Source organism: Guyanagaster necrorhizus (assembly GCF_019112545.1).
Source record: "Guyanagaster necrorhizus MCA 3950 unplaced genomic scaffold BT62scaffold_28, whole genome shotgun sequence".
Classification (NCBI taxonomy): domain Eukaryota; kingdom Fungi; phylum Basidiomycota; class Agaricomycetes; order Agaricales; family Physalacriaceae; genus Guyanagaster; species Guyanagaster necrorhizus.
In genome coordinates, this window is record NW_025064907.1 from 42,060 (window position 1) to 62,542 (window position 20,483).

Here is a 20,483-nt window from a genome sequence, read left to right on the forward strand (position 1 = left end):
CATTACATGAGTCACTTTCTGGATGAAATCTGGACATTTACTACGATGAAGGGCTATGAAAACAGTTTCCGGTGATCATGGAGCACTCGGACCGGTCTGCTGAAGTCTATCTCAAGGCTCAGGCTCTTAGTGAACTAAGATGCGAAGTTGCTGATTCGATGTCATTCCACTAGTACATGTATGTATTTGGTAACGATGCATGTTCAGAGTCATCCAATCTACTTATAAAACTAAAGTCTTTCAAATTTTTACTTGAAATCCCAGATATGTCTTAAGACTAAAGAGATCAGGCGCCGGGTCCGATTACGACTGGCTTGACTTTGGATAGCTGGCTGATCGTCGCATCGTCTATGTTTAAATGCGCCTTCACGATTGCGGGAGGAGTCAAGGCCAACCACTAGAAGCGTTTGTCAGATTTTGGAGACAATGTTCGAACGATTATTCCTCACCTGATTGAGACTAATGTCTTCAAACCGATCTAAGAAGACACGCAGTTAGGTTGAAGACCTAGTCCTCAGTGCAACTATTTGTGAAGATACTCACCGGACTTGAAAATTTCCAGGAACTTCATCGTCGTATTACCAGTGTTCTCGACGTAGTGTCCTGACCAAATGTAGTAAGAAACGACGAGCAAGCAACAAAGGGCAATTTACCGTAGGCAGCAGGGACATACCCTATTTTCCGGGCGTTCAGTCAGACAATGAAGTATTCGAAAGAATGGAAGGCTAACCGATATCACCGGGCTGGTAGTTGAATGTCCTAGCAGTACCTTGAGATGCAAAAATGGTCACTCTTGCTGTGCCCTCGCTAAACGAAAATCAGAACAGAAATGCATCAATACACACCACACACATGAAGAAGCTCCATTCGTCCATGGTCGGATGCCAGTGCAGTTCCCTGAGAGACCACGTTTCAGTTAAAATAGTTCTATATTGGAGGAAAGACAGAAATACCGCATCGCTCCGGGCTCGACCGTAACTTCCGCCACGGCAATAGTAGTCGAGACTGTAAAGGACGTAGAATCCACAATTTTGACCGAACCTCCGGAAGATTGAGTAGCGTTGGCCTTGGACAGAGCGAACGAATAAGGGTTAGGGACGGTTCCTTGGGGGCTTTCCGGGGCTGAGGCGTCGTCCTCCGGGACCGCTGCATTGGACTAATCCAGAGTACACTCGAGAGCAATATAGATGATTACGTACTGCTCGGGAAAATGTAGAGCTCCTCCTTGGGGATGTGTGCAAACGCGTCCGAGTTGTCGATCTGGAAGTTCTTCTGGATGACTACGAAATGAAGGAATCGGTTAGCCAAAACGAGGTCACGAGGAAACGCACGCTTACCTTCATAGGGAACGTGGCTTAGCCAATCAGTCAACTAGAATTACAGAGTTAGCTCTGAACACGCTGATGTGAACAATTTACCAGGAACGTTGAGTCTTCGCTGAAATCTCCGTCATCAAATACCTGCGGTGTGATTAGAAAAGGCCGGGAACAACTGATCCAGAACGGATATATACCAAAAGAAACTCAGAGCCTTCTTCATCATCTCCAGTCGCTTGAAGAGAGTGGGGAATACCAGCAGGGAAGTACCACAAGTCACCAGGTCCCTGAGAGGCTCAATGAGATGGATAACGGGCGTTTATAAGGGACCCGTACCACAGTGGCGAGGTAGTTTCGTCCTTCCGTATCGACTGCGGTAATTTGCGTGGATCCCTTGGACAGAAGATGTCAGGCTTGCTAGTGATCCCCATTACATTTATGTTACTTACCTTCAGAACATACGCCCACTGTTTTTTGGCCATCAGATGCCGATGAATGTATCCTAATCAGACATCACTTGCCTCTGCGGTCTTGTGCCAGTGCAATTCGCTGGAAGATACATGTCAGCCCGATTTACGTATCAATGGGGTAAACGTACCGAATTGCGCCTGCTTCGAGTCGCATGTTGACGCCGGCCATTTCTACGAACTAGTGAATTTCATGCAAGACGATGATGGGCCACCACTCTGCTCACCCGTTGCGATGGGCATAACACCGACTACGATAAAGTATGTTGGTATCACAGAATCAACCGATGGATTTCGGGCGATGGCTTACTATTCTCTTGACGGGCCCATCCTCCCGTCTGCAAACGGTTATGACTGAGGGCGAAGGGCCACTTGGCGTTAGAACTATTATTAAAGATTCAGAAAGTCCTCTAAAAAGTAAAACTAAAACACAACGGACACAGTACCGGAGTCCGTGGTCGGTGGGGCAAGAAAGTCGGGATTTTGTAGGTCAGTCGGTATGTTATCCGGTCCAATGACCGAAGCTCCAAGTTTACCGCGTTCGGCGGTGACTATTGAAGGGTTGCTCTCCTCATTCCATAGAACGCCATTGGGGTCAGTAGAGATGAACTCGACAGTCGCTGTTGCTTCCAAGGCACTATCTGTGTTGCTCGCGATGGTCGTACCAGAGGTGGACGGAGTGGCGGCGGTGGCATCAGATACTGACATGTCGACGGGTGCTGGTGCGGACGCAACAATCTTCGCGAGGAGAAGGATCCACAGAAAAGAAGCGACTTTAGACATGGTGAACGCGTCTGAGGAAGGCTGGGGCTTCGAGATGGATATCTCTCAACAAGAGACCTTTTATACCGTCAGCGGTAGCTTTGCGGGGCGTCAGGCATCTGCCTTCTGAATCGCGCCTTCGGGGATTAACGGGCTGTAACCGAACTTCGCACTGTTAGGAAGGCTGTTGGAAGTAATCACGTCAAAGATTCATTCCTTACCCAGCAGCATGGTGGAATAGTGCTCATCCATAAAGCAAGCGAGAAATCATGATGATCACTGGGCAACTGCGCACCCAGTTACTTACGAAACATAAAGGCCAGGCGACTACGGACATCAGCAATGAACGAAATTTCTCAGACTCGCCTGAAAACCGTCGGTCATATTAGATGAATAATAGCCGTCAGTGAGCGCCATTGGAATCGAGACCCGAGATGTTTTTGTCCAGGTGCTTAAAATGGATCATGGGAGAAGGAAAGAGCTTTGAACAAGCCATTGTTATCCTACTCATAAAAGACTTTGGAGCCAAAACATACTGTAAAAGCCGGCGTGATTCATGTGATGAGTAGCTTTAGGCGGGGCGGATGCACAAAGAGTATGGGCCAATGGAAGGGAAGCCTGCACCCGCGAAGCACCCGCGGAAGTACGGCAGTCAGCCAGGGTCCACATTGGGAGAGAGCGGCATAAATGAGTTCTAAGAGAACATGTAGTATGGGCTGTTTGCATGACTTGCTGAATTATTATTCCAGCAGAAATGTATAGCCGCCCCGCCTGGAAGGCATAAGGGAGGCTCTGTGTGTGTGATTGCAGCGCAGATGATCCTAGACTTATCCGGAACAATTGAGAAGTCAACCTCTGGCGAATCCATCCATGCCCACCTGCTTACTGCCGATGACAGAGGGCACATTGCCGCCATCCTTACCCAGAAGCGATCTATTTTTAGGTCGAAGTGCCGGTCTGCCCTATGAAACAGCATCAGGAATTGATCACATACGCTAGTGACTCATAGTGAATCAGGTACCTTCATCAAGTATCAGCATGGTCTTACCCTAGACTTACATGCTGCAAGGAAATGGCGCAGTCTCTGAAATAAGAAATATTTGCAAGAGAAGCGGCAGAAACGCGCCTTCAAACAACAGTAGTCAGCCCAAAGAATCTAGCGCTTGGAAAATATCTCATCTACAATATCAAGAGCTGAGTTGATCGAAATGACTCATCATTTCGTAGCCAACGGTGCTGTTTTTCCCGATGGCTCGCATATTCGGATAGATGAGTAACGAATATCTAGGAAGCTATTGTTTAGTTTCCAAATGGCGAATCCCATCTCCCTGTGTAGTATCCTCTTTCCATGTTGGAACGTTGGCGGCCCTGTGCCAACTGCCGTCGCCGTCGACTCCACTAGCCTGCCGCAGCGTAAGTTGACGAAGATAATTGGACAACACCATCAGAATGCGAAGCCTCAGGCATATAGTCACTTAAAGAATCTTGGTATTCTGAGCCAAGTTCATTTGATTCACAGTGGAAAAGAGACGCGCGGTATTTATCCATGTTTATCGCAGTTCCCCTGTTCGGACCGAAGAAGCCGTGGACACAGTCCACCGACGCGAGTGCACACCGTTGGTCGTAAACTCCGGGAGACGATGGGGGAAAGGTTAGAACTGGGAAATCCTCTGTCAACTGCCCTAAACATTCACGTGACCGTCCTCAATCTTCTTTGGAGCTGTATTCCGGGTATGTTTGCAGTCTTTCGAAGTGACGGTGATACATTGAGATTTATTCGTTTGTGGTTACTCTGTAAGTACATTTGTTGCTGTTTGGGCTCTGGTGTGAAGATAGCCCGACGGAAAGGCCTTGGCAAGGCCTTGGCAGTGCCCTGCAGGACGAGAACAGGGGTTCGAATCCCCGCGCGTCCTTCTGGAAGTTTTCGGATTTTTTTGCCCCAGCCCTACCCATCGTGCTGATAAAATGAATGCTTATGCGTCTTGACCCTGATGGAGCGATAATAGAAGGGAACAAATGGAAAAGTCAGACTTTCTAGGACTATCTTAAAACTTGACAATGTGAAGGCTGCGGCGATTTTACTATATCCGTTCTCCTTGACTTCGAAGCTTCGACAGGTTCTATTTTCTGACTCATTGACGCATGCAGGGGATGACCAGAAGATGGGAAGCACATCTGGGAGCATCTTAGGAATAGTATAATTTCTTCGCCTTCCATCGCTGATATTATCTTCGCCATCGGGATTTACAAACAAGTAACTGAGATAATACATGTCCTTAGTTTTACTTTCCTTGGATTCTGAAGCTCTTTATCAATCGGACTCGGAACGAGTATAAAAATGATGTTCCGATTTGGAGATGTCAAGAATCGATTCATCGCATGTTTGAGCGCCACTGATAATGGACAGCGGTACAGTGCCGGTCATCTGCAGGAACAGTCGAGCTGATGTCACTCAAAGTGATGAGAAGACACATACGTTTTCTTCGCCTTGGACCCTGAACGTAGGTAAGGAGACAGAACCAAAAGGTTCCTGTCGACGGCTTCGTTCTCGTGTGTTGAACCTATAAGACAGTTTGGCATACCAGCCATTCCCAGGAATCCAAGGATCCTTACATAGCCAATAAAGAATTAATGTATACTGCGCTAAATTTCAGACGAAAAGACCTTTCTTTGTAAGAAAAGAGACTGACGTTTGGGTACAACGATTCCGATTGACATGAAAATGAGCGTTCTGGGAAAGGCAAGAAACTGCGAAGGAATCTGATCTCAACGTCTGTTAGCCATTCAATTAGATTGGGACAGTACCGTGATTAGAGAAGCCAAGACCAGTGCACTGGAATAGCATAAGTTCTCCAGAGGGTTCGTTCTCTGACATGAAAGTAGAGTCTTTACCTTGTACCGAGTCCAGAAATTAGGATAAACCACATCAAGGCAACGAGTTTGAGGTTCATACTAGAGTATTCTTAGTTCCTCCTCGTTATCTGAGGCATTACGACTAAACTTGCCTGGAGACGCCCACAAATGTTCGTGCCTTGAGAATGTAGTAGCACAGTGCGAAAGAAATGATCATGTCCACGGTTGCTGTTATGATAAGTCCTCCCTCGATCGTTGCCTAATGGTAGCTAGAATTAGTACATGTACATGGCAGTGTAATTCCCACATACAGAAATTTTGTCAATTTCAATGATATACGATATCGTATACCTGGCCAAAAAGGAAGGAGTTCAATCGACATCCTCCACCAGTTTCCGATCCCTTACACGTCATGGCAGAAAACTGAAACATATCGTTAGCGCGGGGAGGAGTACATAGCTGGGATACGGACCAATCGAAGCGGCTGAGAGCGACAGGGTGTCAGAGCTTTTACCACCGAACGATCCGAGGAAGCGTACCGCAGATACAAGCTACAATGAATGTCTAGGTGAAATTGGGATGGTTATTGACACTAATTATTCGAGATAAAATATACATACGATAAACCATGGTACCGCACGATGGAAATAACGCCCTACTGAATCATTGTTAGCTGATCATATCAAAGAGAAATAGAGAAATGGACATTACTTACGCATCCATAACCGTACACAGTATATGCTGGAGTATGCATTGAGTATAGCTGATCAATCTCCAGGCGTTCGACATACATATGGACACAGAAGACAATCATGTTCTGTGCGAGGTGAGTAAGAAGACTTGAATGTAATGGAGGCCAATCACTCACGTAGAGCACCAAGCTTAACTGATTTGAAACAATGGTCTGTAACATTCGAAAGGCACCTCGATGCGCTTACCTTGAAGCTCCTAACCGCCAGCCGGAGGTTAGATCCTCGAACCACAGAGAGATAATACGTACCACACGAAATTTAAGAGCGCGAGGTAATCTCCGAACGAATTGATTGTATAATAGTATAAGGCGTGCGTGCTGAAGGCAACATGCAAAGTATCGAGCACCCTTGATATGATGCAATTAACTCGTGAGCGGACATTGTCTGGGAGATTTAATTACCAGATCGTCGCAACCTATTGAGAAAACTCAGTTCAAGTTGTATCTGCGGTGAAAGTGGTTGCCTACTCACTGAAAGGCGATAGAACCACCAGTCGTTCGGATATTCTTTGAAATATATAATTGTTTGGAGATTCGCCGTTCCATATAATCTAGAGCTGATGAGGAAAGTTTATTTAACCACGAGCCGTTATAACGACTTACATTAAAGCTATGGTTACACCAACGGACATTACGCCCAGAGTTGAACCTAATGATGGTAGAGCTAGGGCTGCTTCCGCAGCGAACGAAGACGGCATGCCTGACACGATGGAATAAGGGGTGGCCCTAGGTCACTTATAACGGGTCTCATGGGCTTCCCACAAACTGTCAAGAATGGAGAAGACTACGACCGGAACCAGTCATGGACAATTATCATAATTATGGGCAAGAACCCGCTTATCATTTGCCATCAGAAGATCAACCGAGCACAGCTTACCGACATTATCGGAATGCGAAACATTGACGAGAAACTATGCGTGGGCCGGTCCATCCCTGCGGTTTAGGAGCATCATCATGATACTCTGGCTTCATGAGAGATATTATTTCGACTCCAATTTGAGCGCTGCTCTGGTGAAGACACCAGAGCCATGACGCTGGTATGCAGGCATATCTGTTATTTGGCTCTAGCTTCTGTCCGAGAAGACCAAAGAGAAGATCAGCGTCTCATAGAGATTGTCCCAGGTATCATTTTTTACCTAGGTCTTACTGACACAGGTCCACGGAAGTATTAATAGCTGAATTCTGCCTGAGATTATCTTCGCAGAGAAGGAAGGCAAGAATCACTTAAAGCAATTCAAAGCGCTGTCGGTGAAAGATCGAGTAATTCAAGTAGTTATAATATCTATGGTCTCAGCGGACTAGAGTAGAATTAGGACGTTGATAGCCTCGCAGGATGTAGATAGATATGTATAGACGTTGATATTGAAAGCCGATTTGTCGGGATCATGTGTATGTTCGGTTGGTTGCACTTTTGTAGTACTAGTCCACTACAGATCACATCTGTCTCACGCTTCACATAGAAATATGTACTTCTTATCAGAATCCCTTAACGCCACAGCGCTTGGGCATCTATTGTTATCCGCATCAATGAAGGTTTGTCTATGCATCATGTAAGCGCCCTATGGCCGGACATGCTTATTGTATTATTTGCATCAAAGTCGTGCGAAGCCAACAGCCCTGAAGAAACAATCCATAGGGCGCCATGTGCTATTAAAATATTCATACTGTGTGGAGAAAGAAAAAAATAGAGACGACACTCAAAAGGAAGAATTACGAGATTACGGGAGTCCAAAACAGCATGCTACGAGCGGCAACGTTTCTTCCCTGAAAACGCCAAGCTTTGCTGTGTATAACTTGGTATTCATATTCACAAATCAACTCAATTCGGTCTAGGAACGACGTCAGACCAGGTTCGACATTTGTTCAATGAAAACTGACATGCGAACAAAATGCTTCGACTCGAGATGGCGCCGGATGTTTCCCTGGGATTGCATTTATCGTGTCGAACGGAACACCGTATGAGTGCGGGGAAAGACGAGTCGGTCGGCTAACTGTGGTATCGACTGGTGAATGCCGTAACGTCGCGATGACCTGTCTGACGTCGGTAAATCCTCGAGGTTCAGCCCAACAGGCCAAGTGCACGGAGTACAAAGATCACCAAAGGAAGCAAAGACCAATATTTGATGGCGGGTTACGACGTTGATAACCCTCGGAATACCGGAGGTCTGTCTATTGCTCTGTACCATCCTGTTGAAACCGTATCGCTAGGTCCGAGAGAGGGAATGGGTATTCGGTACTGGTAGTCGTGGTTGTAAGCTACAAGCAGGCGGAGAACTACGGAAACGCTGCCCGAATGTGCACGTGATCGTGGAGGAACCGACTATCTTTGCCCAGTTCAGGAGACAGTTCGCTAAAGAGGTTCTTCCCAGTGCCTAAAGAAGTTCAAGGCGGAGGTCGTTGACGCGTCCTCGGCTATTTATTCAGGTTCCAGGAAGGGAGCATAGCCTCGAAGAGAAAAGCTTTGCCCCTCATCTCTCAGCGACCATTGGTCATTACCTTGAATATGAAACGGAACGGAAGGGTCCGACCCCATCCATTCAGCCTGAGGGCGGGTTTGTCTGTCCGCCACTTTGGGGTGAAAACAAGTGTAAATTTGAATGTGGTCTGTTTACGGTCTAGGCCGACCGTTCTTTTACTAGCGCGCTAATTATAGAAATGCGATCTGCTGGCCCATTCTTACCTTGGCGGCAGTCGTAGGTTGTCTTTACCCTCGAACCCATTGACGGATCTCATTAGGGTTCGTCAATCTTCGTCTGGACAGCTTTCATTGGCGATAAATAGCCTGCTTTTTCATGTCTTACCTCGGTGGCGATACCTTTCTGTACTTGTAACCTCGACTCGATGCGACACCCTACTTCAATTCAAACAGGTATACCCTCGAAGAACACGACTACCTCTTTTCGAGATAGATAGCCCTTCGTGTCACGTTTCTTGCAGGAATGGCAGACCCTTCCCGCATTCGTGCTTCGGGGAGCAATATGGGGGATGAAGTACATCAACATCAACTTCGCGCTGATGCCGATTGGGGCCTCGTGATTCTTCCACCGGGGCCCCGGCGCGCCTTCATACGGTAGGGTGATGGAAGACGTGGAGGGTACCGACGATCAAGCTCGCAGCTTTCCAACAAAAAATATGATGGGTAAGGGGGGGGAGAAGATGTCCAGCGCCTCATGATTGGCAGATTTTTCTACCATGATGGATGGCCGAGATGATCTGCAAACTTGGGGACAAATATTTTTTTTTCCTGCCTTGGAGAGCACTTCTTCGTCCTTGGCGATGTGTCGTCCCTTTTCTCCAACCCTGTCGGAAGACTCGCCGACTTCACGTTGGATCGCAGAGGCGAACGGTGCCGAGTCCAAATCACGTTAAAAGGGGGGGGAGGGGACGACGGGTACATTAGGTATGGGCTCCGAGAGGATACAGGGACAGGGACCGCTACGTAGTCTCTTCCATTGTGGGGTATGCGTCCGATGGAAAGGACCCTGCTGCGCCGATCATTCTATCAATTCAAGATCTGTTTATGTCGTCGTCGTCAGGTGTATTTCATAGAGCGTGGTGAAAACCTCCATCGGTGGCGCTTTTTTCCAGTCATGCGTTGCTCATGAGGATCTGGAGCGCGAATCTTTGTAGTGCGCACGACAAGTCTGGGCTCATCATGCAGTTTGTTTGAAAGCATCATATTATAATCTATGGAGATGTGACATTGTCTTTAATGGGATACGTTGTCGTGAAAGGAGCGAAGCGACAATTAATGTGTTTTATTTGACTCTGGTTTCGGTCAGAAGGCCTGTCAATGCGGGAGGTATCTGTCTGGAATTGGAGCCCGATGATTGATGGTTGTCATGCTAGGGAGATCAGCATTACCGTTGAATGTATGCATGAAGACCGTCCGTTGCGAAAATTGGTGTCGTTTATGATGATGTTGCAGAGCTCTGGGAATGACAACCATGTCTCCTTCTAATGGAGCGAAGAACATTTTCGTATCGCCTCTGAAATATGTTTTACGTTGCTGGTGCAGTGTGTCCAGTGTTGTCTGGAAATTGTTGGATATACGGTGATGTGTAGGGGAGGATAAATGCTTTGATTGTATAGACCTCTTCAGAATCCAAGCTCTGCATGTCGAGCCGACTTGTGCGATCCCGAGAGGAAGGGTCATTCGAGCGCCTCGGCCACATCAACGTAGCGTACGCCGGTCAGTAGAATGGCAGATGCTGACTTTTGCAGCAGGGACGTCCTTGGCAAGGCGACCATGGCCATCCGTCCGTGGTGCAAGGTCAAATCAGCCCAAAGCGTCGCTATTTTTTTTTTCTCCCACAGCTTGAGCGAGCCTGCACTTGTACTGAGTACTTGAGCTAGTCGCGGGGTCGTTCACGATGCAAAAAAAGCAATTTTAACCTGGAACTTTGCAGCGCAAACCGGATCGAGGACAAAATTAGTACAAAATTTGTTGAAAATGCCAAATTGGAGCATATATGGGAAATTTTTATTCCGAATGTAACTTATTGGTGTTTTTGCCCGGATGATGCTTTCTCCTTCTTTCCACTATGGTGCGCGTCTAGGCGTAGATTCTGTACCTCTCCACGAACAGTTGTCTGTGTTTACTTTCTCTTGGACAGAGTCGGTGGATTCAATGCTTGCTCATATGGGTTGCTCTGAAGCAGAGATGATTCATACCGGTGCGTCGTTCCGCTCGTCCCTGGCTCACGAGTCTTGTCATAGCATTTCGACGTGCAGGGTTTTCGTCCTCGTATTTGAGAGTCCCTTTGGCTATTGGTCCGTACGGCACGACAGGGAGCAATGTTCTTCGGGATCCAGTGGGTTTCATTAAAAACACTGAGTTTCTATGCTTGACGTAACAGTTCTAGAATGATACTCTGTACGATGTGTCGTCCTTTGTCGCATACGGCTGTAGTTGACGTTAATGAACGTTTAGTTATTAACCTCCGAATTGCCGGACATATGCTCACATTGGTAGGTTCGTCTAGGTCTCTCGGTATCTTCGACATTAAAATACATCATTAGGGCCGTTTCCGAGATGAGGATTCTGCCTTCATGGAAGGTATATGCACAGACTCTGGGTCCCAAATGCCTACTCGGCTATGTCGGACCGTACGCCTTCGAGACTTCCATCCATTCATGTCAGTCATCTATGACAGGTGTTGACTCTCAATGTGATATAATTACATGGCTGCACGTGGCTATCATTGCACTGGAGTGTCCTCATCTGCTGACGACTTTTGGTAAGAAATGAAGGTTGGAACTATAATGACTGGCAAATTAACCCTCATCATGGCATTATAGATTTTGCGAGCATAGCGTCAGCGGACATCTGCGCTTGCTCTTTGGCGGCTACGTTGGTCTGACAGAAACTGATAAGGAACGTTCAAGGTATGTTCTGCGTGGCTGATGCCGATAACGACGTAGCCGCGTGGATGGAACGAAACTTCCTTTTTCGGGACCTCATTTAGGCCGATCGTAGTACCCGGTCCCTGCGAACAGTCTTTACCATTGTCTTCATCCTGCCGTCAGAACGTGTCTGTGAGGGTGGCCCAAGAGGTCACCGCCGCTGCCACTTTGTGCCAGCTGGACGTTTATGTAAGGTTTTCATGCCCCTCTTCGTAGGTATCGACGGCTGACGGATGAGAACTTGTAGCGAGTGGCGTATATGCTCGCAGAAAGTTACTCAGAATTCATCGATGGGATTACGTATGCTCCCCCTCTTCGCTGTTTTCATCAGTCATTGATGGCAGTATTCTCTCCCAGGCTTAAGCTGTGTGGATTCTCTTGTCCTTCGGGCTGTTTCGGGATCGCTCAGTCAACTCAAAAAGCGGGGTCACGCGTCCGTCGATCTACGGCGACGTCGCATCAGACAAAGGGAACTGAGACAATGATCATCGGAGGCGGCCATATGGGCGAAAACCTGACAGGATATGCCCGGGCTACTCTGCCAAGTCTCCATTCGGGGGGTCTTCTGAATTCGATTCCCAGACGTTTCATTGCTTTGTACTTCTACCACCACCATCTCTTTCAAGCTTCTCGTCGGTTTCTGACCGGATTTCGGCTGCAACAGACTTATATACTCCTCTCATTTTTGCATTGACCTGTGAAGATGATGTGGGATTTCCCTTCCGCGTACAGTCCTCCCTGCAACCCACCTTTTGGTCACCACCAACAGCTTCCGCCTTTTGACACGCCATGGTCACCGTAAGTACCTTAACAACCATACGTAAAGCATTACCGACTCACCAAACCCCCCAGACTCCCGCCAACGTAAGGAAACATTCTAAAATTGCAGGTTCAGCATCGATGACTCACTCTACGTATGGACAGAAGTCAACCGTTCTACGTCGAATCGGGAGCGTTTCCCGGCCCTTCAATAGGTCATGCCTCCGGACATTCTCCTTATAGCTCACTTCCTTTGTCTGCCGGATCATACCATCAGTGAGTGTTTCACGCCATCCGCTGTATATAGCGTGCTGATTCCGAGCTCAAGATCTATACTCGAGTACGTGCATACACCCATTTATTGAGTACGGAGGTTCATTTTCGTAGCATGGATATACCCCCAGACGCGCCGAGGGCCTTCTTCGTTGAACGACACTATCACCATCACTACCACTACCACCACAGCAGCCGTGGCCACATTCTCCCCCGTTCCCAATCTAAGCCTCCTCCGGCAATTCACGGCAATGGCGGCTCTCAGCCTCCTGTGAATATCAAACACAGCAACAAACACAAGCACCAGCCCGTCCAAGCGGTAGCGGTACAGCCCAAGCCTCCGGTACAGCGTTTCCGGTATTCCAAGTGCACTGGACGCAAGAAGGCACTCTGCGTGAGTGTGTACCTTTTAGCCCCGTGTCATCCCTTACTCTAGACACTTCCCTTAGATCGGTATCAATTACCGCGGACAGAAAGACGAATTGCGAGGATGCATCAATGATGCAAAACATATTCGGGACTTCTTGATTCGTACGTGTTTCTCGTGTTTGTCTTGTCCTTCTGCGAGTGTACTGACTGTGTGTGTCTGTTTGAAGGCTATTGGGGGTACAAGGGAGAGGATATCGTGATGCTTACAGACGACAGTACAGATCCTCGGCGGCGTCCTACGAGAAAAAACATGATTGACGCTATGTATTGGCTTGTCAAGAATGCTCAACCCCACGATTCGCTATTCTTTCATTGTATGATGATTCTCCGGCATACTCGGACTTACATCTCCCTCTCCTAATCAATCCCCTTTTTCAGATTCGGGACATGGCGGCCAGACTCGTGACAAGGACGGTGATGAAGTTGACGGATACGATGAAGGTCCGTTCTGTTCTACAGTGCATTGTATTGCCTCACAAGCAATCTATTGACGGTTCTATGGGCTTCTCTAGTCATATTCCCTATTGATTTCAAGCAATATGGACATATTGTTGATGACGTGCGTTCCTTCCCTTCTCTTGTGCTTCTGTCTCATTTGTTCGATCTTCTTTGACTAGGAGATGCATGCAATTATGGTCAAGCCCCTACCGACAGGGTGCCGGCTCACGGTATGTGTCCCCCTTTTTCCGATCGTTTGGTCTCGATCGCGTGCGGGGCCTGACTCAAGAGCCCTGATTCTTCTTCTGCTAGGCCCTCTTCGATGTAAGTTCTCCTTCCATAGGCGCCTAGTTCCGTTCTTTTTTCCTAACTCGTGATTCGACACACAGTGCTGCCATTCCGGTACAGCCCTCGGTGAGTTAACGCCGCTAATTGAAAAACATTCCTTCAATTCCGTCTCTATCTTTTTTGGTTAGATCTACCGTATGTCGTGAGTATTGTATTTCGCGGATCCCCCACCTTTCTTCGTTTACCTGATCGGGAGCCGTGCTTTTTTTAGTATGACTGTCATGGTCGACTTAAAGGTCCCTACGTTACGAGACAATGGAGAGCATTCAAGTCGACCTCGGCCGACGTGGTAGGCATCTATTGTTTTGTTTTCCGAGTTCCCTATGGTTTACGAGCCTCGGCAGATCTCGTGGTCCGCGAGTAAGGATGAGCAGACTAGCGCCGATACGTTCCAGGGGGGCGTAGCTGTTGGTGCTATGAGCTACGTGAGCGTCTCCCGTCGTTTCTCGCATCATTGCATAGGTACCGACCATGTATGTATAGGCGTTTATCTCGTCTCTTATGCGGAACAAGGAGCAGTCGTACCAAGGGCTTCTTCAGTCTATCAGGTAGGCAGGCATTTCGGCCACGTTCTCACTGTTCGTCCCTTATAGTTCCTTTTTTTTTTCCCACCCCCCCGCCTCTAGGAAGATCCTGCAGCCCAAGTATAGCCAAAAGCCGCAATTGGGAAGTTCCCATCATCTCGTGAGTTTTTTTTCCGGATTGGGGTTCCATTCATCTTGGATGGGCTTATTGTTGCGGCAGGACACGAATTTACGATTTATCTTATGATTTGAATGAATGACTTTTTATGATAGTGTTATGACTTGACTTGACTTGACGGGATACTTTTATTCATCACATCATCATATCGTATCATTTAATTTAGATGTATGTACCAACCAATCTTGTAGTCGGAGCATGTACTAGTATCACGGTGATCAATTTCTTCCCTTTATTTACATGGTCGGTGTTCGCGGAACAGGAAGATTCGGGATCACATGGTACGGAATACGGCGGGCAAACGCAAAGGGTTGGCCCGAGTGAGTGAGTGAGTGCACTGGGGGGGGTTGGTCTGTGTCCCAAGGAACGCTGGACAGACTCAGCGGCATGACGCGCTTCTGCTTCGTCTCGAAGAAGTTCCCCCCCCAGTCGAACGTTCTCCTTTGCAAGACGAGCGCTGTAGATTCGAAGCGAATTGCTCGGGGCCATCACTATGATTCTCCAGATCAGCGGAGCGATGCCTCCAGATGCTGCCCGACTTGTTTTTGAGACTACCATTTGAATCTCTAGAATTTTGCACTTGCTGCTTGAGCTTGAGGGCATTGAGCATTGATTGACCTGCCGGGTCTGTGATGGAAGAATGTGTAATGTGTGCGCTCCCATCAGGACGTGATTTCTTTTTCGAGGGACGGTGAGCAGCACCCTTGCGAGGGTACGAGGGGTGGGGTAACATTGGCCCATGCCGTGTACATCAATCACTGCCTGAGTTGGAGTTGGAGGAGGATACATGCTGTGAACGAAGCGACATCTCCAGGTCAGGTCTGGATTCATCATCAACGGCTTTGAGAGCTCTTGAAGTAGACGAGATTGGCAAGACGGATGAATCATCATCAACCCGGCCCACTGTTGTTCATCACAAGTCGCCGAAGACGCTCGACACGATCTCGGATTTTTCGCTTTGGAAGAACTCGGTCGGTCGTCCTCATTTAGCTGATCCTTGAGCTGGGGGTGATTTGGGGATTCGTACTACCTCTGTCTGTACTTTGGCCACGGAAGGTGGGTTGGTGGCTTGTGTTTCGTGGTTCGTTGGCCCAAGCGGCTCGAACTCGAACTTCACAGCCCCGATGTTCGACATTTTGAAGCTCCCCTTTGGAGACGTCGTCGAGTCTCTGCTTCTCGACCTCTGCCTGTGCGTTTGCTGTACGTTTCCTCCCTCAGCCCTGAGTGCTTTTTTCCTTGCCACGCAACCCAAGCTCTGTCTGTCTGCCAGACCAGATCTTCCCGCCTCCCTGGTCCTGGTTAGGCGCGCCTTGCTTGGACTTTTCAAGCGAAAGGGATACACAACCGCCGGCTCTTCCATTCGATCTGAGCAATCTTCCAGTTGTTGATCCGTTACTTTCTTTCTTCGCTTCGTTCCTCCAGGACATGAACCCGCTCCACGATGGGTTTTGTTATCCTGCTTTGCTTTCCAGCTGCATGACTTCTTCCCATTCACGATCCTTCACCGCCTTGTTGTTGTAGTCTCTGTCGAGTTTGATGTTTACGATCCTTCCCTTACGATGGAAAAGTCCGGGATTTCTGAGTGGAAGCTGTCTGCTCCAATTGTGGTGCGTATGAACAACTTCAGCTTCGAGCTTAGTCGTCTTTTCACGTTCCGACTCGAGCATGAGGTTCCTCAATATCGTGATTACTTACTTAGCCTGAGCAAGTGACTAATTGACGTTCGAAACTCTGTACAGCTGTCAATCTTCCCAGTTGGCTATGAGGGCACCTCCTTCGCTTTCCGTGATTCCATAAGGTGGCTTTCCGTCTCGTATATAACGAGCCTTAAGAGATTTCAGTTCAGATTCCAGTCTCCAGCTCAGAGACATTGGATTGAAGTTAAGCTAGATGAGTCTGTGCTTCCTCCTCCCGCTTGGCCAACGGGTCACGTGATCCTCTCAAAGAAGATACGAACGACTGTCCAGAGCTCGGACGAAAGTCATCTATGGAGGTGGGTGGATGGATGAGTGAGTATTAATTTTATTTTATTTGTATGGGGGGGGGGGGGAATTGACAACGTGTGCCTGTCGAGGATTCAGCCCATACGCCCGTTGATCGGGTTATCGGTCCGTTTGTTCTAAATTTACCAACAAGTTCATATATTTCTTGATCTCGATCGTTTCCAATACTTACTTTCGTCCGTTTTTCCTTTCGTTCACACCTCAGTCTTTTTTACCACCATTACGAGTGAAGACTGAGATTGTTGGTCATTGACAGGTGCCTTTGTTGAATTCTGAGAATGGAGGGGAGTGGGAGGGGGATTAATACTATGTGCAAAACTGGACGAACCCATTTATCTGGTCTAAAGGAGCACGTGGGTAGGCTTATCAGACGACTTTTGAGCTCGGAGCTGGGACGTACTAAATTATTTCCATTTTTCCATGAGTGTGGAGGGCGGGGCTGTCGAGCGCGGCCTTCTAGCTGTCGCTCTTATGACACAGAATTTCTCTCCCACGCGCTGAGTTCCGGATCCCTCCACAACACATCATAATAGTTCCAAATGTTTTCCGCAATTCACTGCTGCTTCTTGGAAAAAAAAATAGGGAAGGGAAAAGAATGCCATCGCAGCGTGCCCCCCCGCGCCCGCGTCATAATGACTCATAACCCTAGGTAAGGTGATCGCGGCGCTGGCTTCTGGGCACATAATCGCCCTGGCGCTGCTGTTCTTCTTCGTCTCGGTCTCGGAAGAAAAATGGTCCCGGGAAAGAAGATCTTCACTGACTTCTTGGAAACTTGAAAACATACGAATTGAACGGACGATCACTCCGGAAATGAAAAACTATATAGAGAATTCTCGTTCGACATGCACCGTTTAGTTGTTTCTATGTATCCTGGTATTCATCTTAAAAACGGGGGCAACGTCGTAGATCTGGACCGTTATAATTGGTTTCAGTACTTCCAGATTTGACTCCTTGGCACAGTGGAAATAGTAACGCCAAGATTCATAAAGAGCGCTCAAGCACTCAATCACAAATTGCTAGTAAGCGGATATCAGTCATCGATACATGCAGGAACGCGATTACCTAACGTACCTTCAAGGCAGCAGCAGCAGCACATGCCAGCAAGGCAGGCCATACAACAATTCGAGTCGTCGCTCTGCTGGGGTTGCTGTTGGCTAGAAAGACCATCAATGTGGCGAGATCAGGTACAATGAAAACTGTGCAAACGTACACAATGATTGTTTGCGGCTGCTGCTGAGGCATGTATCCGGGGCCTCCCCCGTACGCCTGCGGAGGTGGCTGCGCATTCAAACGGTGAGTGTACGTTTACACATGTTCTTTTCGAAGGAAGCTCGCACCTGTGGATAGTAGCCGCCTTGGCCAGGTGCACCTGCACAGAAAAGTAAGTCCGAAGATGAATCGTAAAAGAACCGAGGAGGGAAACACGAACCTTGAGGAGGGTAGTAGGACATGAGGCGAGACGGAAACCCTCATGCAAGCCAAGCCATTTTTTTATGTGATTTCTGGGATCACGTGATGCCGTCGGCAAAACGGTGTTCCCACGCACCCCGTACCGCAGTTCCGGGAAGGAATTTTCAATTTACGTTAATGAAACGCTGGGCTTTGAAGGCGCTCATGAGCAAAGTAAGGTCTGTAAAACAAGGTGGGAGCTTACTAGTTTGTTCACTTAGTACAAAAAATCCCGACTCGGAATAGAGGTTGTCCGACCAATGTAATATGGCCGCGAAGATTGTACTATGAGGGATATGAATCCACCCAAGACACCAGTCGATGAGAGTGTCATGCCAGCAAAGTAAGGTACAATACCAAACAAGTTGAATTGCCATCGAGCACGGGACGATTAGGGCCTCAGGGTAGGAAATATTGATAAGCCAAGGAAAATGCAACGAAAGAGTTTGGTACTAGTCCTGAGTCTGCGATGGGAGTTATACGCGCGTACGCATATATCCAGTCAGAATGATCAATCAGGGCGGTCGAAGCAGGCAGTTGCGAATTACTGCATTTCGTTCTCGAGACAGGCGCCGGCGCATCAAGACAGGAGCTGTCGGTGTTGTGCGAGTCGGGTTGCGCGACAATTGCTGAAGTCACGAAGTCATCCACTGTCAGACTTTACCCACGTCACGGCGATCTTGCCTACAACATGGTGGCAAAGCAGTCGGGATTTGGTCAGGATAAAAGACAAACAAAACAAGTCAAAAACCGCGTCACATGTGTCCTCACAGCCACAGAGTCAAGGTCATTTGCACGCGAGTTCCGCAACCGGCAACCATGATTTCGGCTCAAGGTCCGGGTGACCGTACAACCACTGGGAAGCCGTCCTTAGAGGAACCGTAAAGCGAATGTCTGTCGCAAAGATATAGTTACTGGGCCTCGATGACAAATGCTTCATCGGCGGCGGCCACCGCGACTACGTTGTATATATATCGCGACCCCGGAGAGAGTGCTGCAGCGGGAGAAACTTGATTTCCCAGCGCTGGTCAGGATCCATCAATAGAAAATGATTTCAGCGCCAGACCCCCATCCTGCAGCGGCGCCCATTGCCTGGCATCATGCTCTGTAATAGGTAGATGATGCATGAGGTGGGCGGCTACACTGGTATGGTTAGAAAGAGAACCCCTCAAGAAACCAGGAGAAACACACGAAGCTCCTTCGCAGGCTCGATTCATAGGTTCTGTCCTTCCTGGCGACAGGCCCTAGGAGTGCAAATGAGCCATCTTCGAACCACAGACTGAGATGAAAGCTTCAAGGAAGGAGCAATGAGATGACGGACAGACAGACGTTCTCAAGGGATATCGCAGAGTGAAGTGAGAGGATGAGAAGAAAGTTGAGATGCGTAATTTTAGACTGGAATTTGAATTTGTTATATTTTTGCATCAATTTTTTTAAAAAAAATTTCCGAATACTTGAAAGTTGACGGTGTCACATAGACTTTTTGTCCTCTCGGCGCTTTGGATAAATATTGAGTGCCTACATAGAAAGTGGTTGTGTTGTTAACGCGGCCTTGTAGCATCCTTCGATAATTATCGCCATCTAAAAGCATGCTCTTGGTTAGAGAGTATGACACTCAATGAAAGACAGACACAGCAGAGGCCAATGCATTTAGCTGGTAAAGGTTTTGTTTTGACGATGCCCTTTTTGGTCCTGAAAAGGGCGTCGGTAAAACTATGAAAATTATTCCCCCTATGGAACAATAGAATTGACGAATTGACGTATACAGCGCTCAAGACAAGGGCGTGAAAACTATGTAGTGATAGAGGTCATGTTTAAGTAAAGAAGAAGACGGGTAGGTATCCGCGGAGATCGTGCTGCGGTGGAATTAGTAACACGTACGTAGTAAACAGCAGGCTTACACCACCTTCAGTGACAGTACCTTTGCAGCCTCTACCTACGATCACCAATCTTTTCTACTTTCTAATCTCAACTGGGATCATCACGATCCACTGGCAGAACAGAACAGCGGCCAATGGCCACTACAAACTTCTCCCCGACGACGATGTCTTCGGAGACATCCGTGGAGCTGTGTATGTGGTTGTTCACCTGAAAATCTTATCTTGTGTTGATGGCATTACTCACTGGGAACTGTATTGCATTTTGCCGTTTGCGGTCATATAGGTAGGAAGGAGCTACTAAATAGTATCTGATGCTGCAGGCGCCGACAGAGAAGTGATTCAAGCGAAACCACCTCAGTTGCGTGTCAATAGATAGTAGTGTCACCGAAGCCTTGGACTCACGTTGGCTTTTGAAGTCAAGTAGGAAAATAGATCATTTTGAGTATATAAACGTGGACCAAAACAATATGAGACGATTACTTGCAAATTCTGCAATACGGTTAAAAATCCTAGCTAGTTAATATGAAAACATGCTACCAGCGATCCGAGACGCAACTTTACTTGAATGTATTCTAAGAGCGTCTGGGATCAGTTACTCGACGTCGCCGACTCGGGGGTGGGGGTTAGCGCTGATTATTGATCATAAC

At 47.8% G+C, this 20,483-nt stretch overlaps 6 protein-coding genes across 6 annotated transcripts; 2 read left to right on the plus strand and 4 right to left on the minus strand.

The window, feature by feature from the left end:
* Positions 1-156: 156 nt before the first annotated feature.
* On the minus strand, positions 157-2,806 carry BT62DRAFT_374740 (Bicupin oxalate decarboxylase oxidase). Its single transcript, XM_043180686.1, has 19 exons — positions 2,767-2,806; positions 2,223-2,717; positions 2,094-2,167; positions 2,011-2,034; positions 1,915-1,957; positions 1,838-1,865; positions 1,766-1,783; positions 1,653-1,709; positions 1,514-1,603; positions 1,419-1,460; positions 1,338-1,371; positions 1,200-1,280; positions 954-1,146; positions 853-897; positions 731-807; positions 654-674; positions 544-603; positions 450-478; positions 157-397 (listed from the first exon to the last, which is right to left on the minus strand). Exons 2-19 carry the CDS (start codon positions 2,564-2,566, stop codon positions 287-289), a joined length of 1,371 nt encoding a protein of 456 aa, XP_043036048.1. The 5' UTR covers positions 2,567-2,717; positions 2,767-2,806; the 3' UTR covers positions 157-286.
* Positions 2,786-3,687, minus strand: BT62DRAFT_374766 (uncharacterized protein). The gene is made up of 5 exons (XM_043180687.1): positions 3,567-3,687; positions 3,424-3,507; positions 3,082-3,371; positions 2,881-3,026; positions 2,786-2,832 (listed from the first exon to the last, which is right to left on the minus strand). Exons 2-4 carry the CDS (start codon positions 3,459-3,461, stop codon positions 2,998-3,000), a joined length of 357 nt encoding a protein of 118 aa, XP_043036049.1. The 5' UTR covers positions 3,462-3,507; positions 3,567-3,687; the 3' UTR covers positions 2,786-2,832; positions 2,881-2,997.
* A 1,090-nt stretch (positions 3,688-4,777) lies between these two features.
* On the minus strand, positions 4,778-6,949 carry BT62DRAFT_1079158 (uncharacterized protein). The gene is made up of 20 exons (XM_043179457.1): positions 6,753-6,949; positions 6,622-6,700; positions 6,552-6,565; positions 6,399-6,497; positions 6,337-6,346; positions 6,267-6,284; positions 6,190-6,215; positions 6,114-6,139; positions 6,019-6,056; positions 5,938-5,962; positions 5,871-5,882; positions 5,806-5,821; positions 5,710-5,749; positions 5,551-5,657; positions 5,438-5,497; positions 5,351-5,378; positions 5,236-5,293; positions 5,159-5,183; positions 5,022-5,106; positions 4,778-4,970 (listed from the first exon to the last, which is right to left on the minus strand). Exons 1-20 carry the CDS (start codon positions 6,845-6,847, stop codon positions 4,857-4,859), a joined length of 975 nt encoding a protein of 324 aa, XP_043036050.1. The 5' UTR covers positions 6,848-6,949; the 3' UTR covers positions 4,778-4,856.
* A 1,089-nt stretch (positions 6,950-8,038) lies between these two features.
* BT62DRAFT_1079159 (uncharacterized protein) lies at positions 8,039-9,808 on the plus strand (the record flags this gene model as incomplete). The annotated part of the gene is made up of 8 exons (XM_043179458.1): positions 8,039-8,131; positions 8,358-8,507; positions 8,574-8,705; positions 8,769-8,842; positions 8,886-9,018; positions 9,087-9,181; positions 9,224-9,288; positions 9,331-9,808. 8 exons carry the CDS (start codon positions 8,039-8,041, stop codon positions 9,516-9,518), a joined length of 930 nt encoding a protein of 309 aa, XP_043036051.1. The 3' UTR covers positions 9,519-9,808.
* Positions 9,809-11,988: 2,180 nt separating this feature from the next.
* On the plus strand, positions 11,989-14,745 carry BT62DRAFT_374925 (uncharacterized protein). Its single transcript, XM_043180688.1, has 17 exons — positions 11,989-12,353; positions 12,408-12,419; positions 12,480-12,590; positions 12,643-12,654; positions 12,702-12,981; positions 13,037-13,118; positions 13,184-13,330; positions 13,395-13,457; positions 13,529-13,575; positions 13,634-13,690; positions 13,767-13,778; positions 13,844-13,868; positions 13,931-13,944; positions 14,014-14,091; positions 14,147-14,227; positions 14,286-14,350; positions 14,429-14,745. The coding sequence occupies exons 1-17, from the start codon at positions 12,259-12,261 to the stop codon at positions 14,571-14,573; spliced, it is 1,326 nt and encodes a 441-aa protein (XP_043036052.1). The 5' UTR covers positions 11,989-12,258; the 3' UTR covers positions 14,574-14,745.
* A 2,549-nt stretch (positions 14,746-17,294) lies between these two features.
* Positions 17,295-18,071, minus strand: BT62DRAFT_375158 (uncharacterized protein). Its single transcript, XM_043180689.1, has 3 exons — positions 17,937-18,071; positions 17,579-17,876; positions 17,295-17,523 (listed from the first exon to the last, which is right to left on the minus strand). Exons 2-3 carry the CDS (start codon positions 17,747-17,749, stop codon positions 17,359-17,361), a joined length of 336 nt encoding a protein of 111 aa, XP_043036053.1. The 5' UTR covers positions 17,750-17,876; positions 17,937-18,071; the 3' UTR covers positions 17,295-17,358.
* Between the last annotated feature and the right edge of the window lie 2,412 nt (positions 18,072-20,483).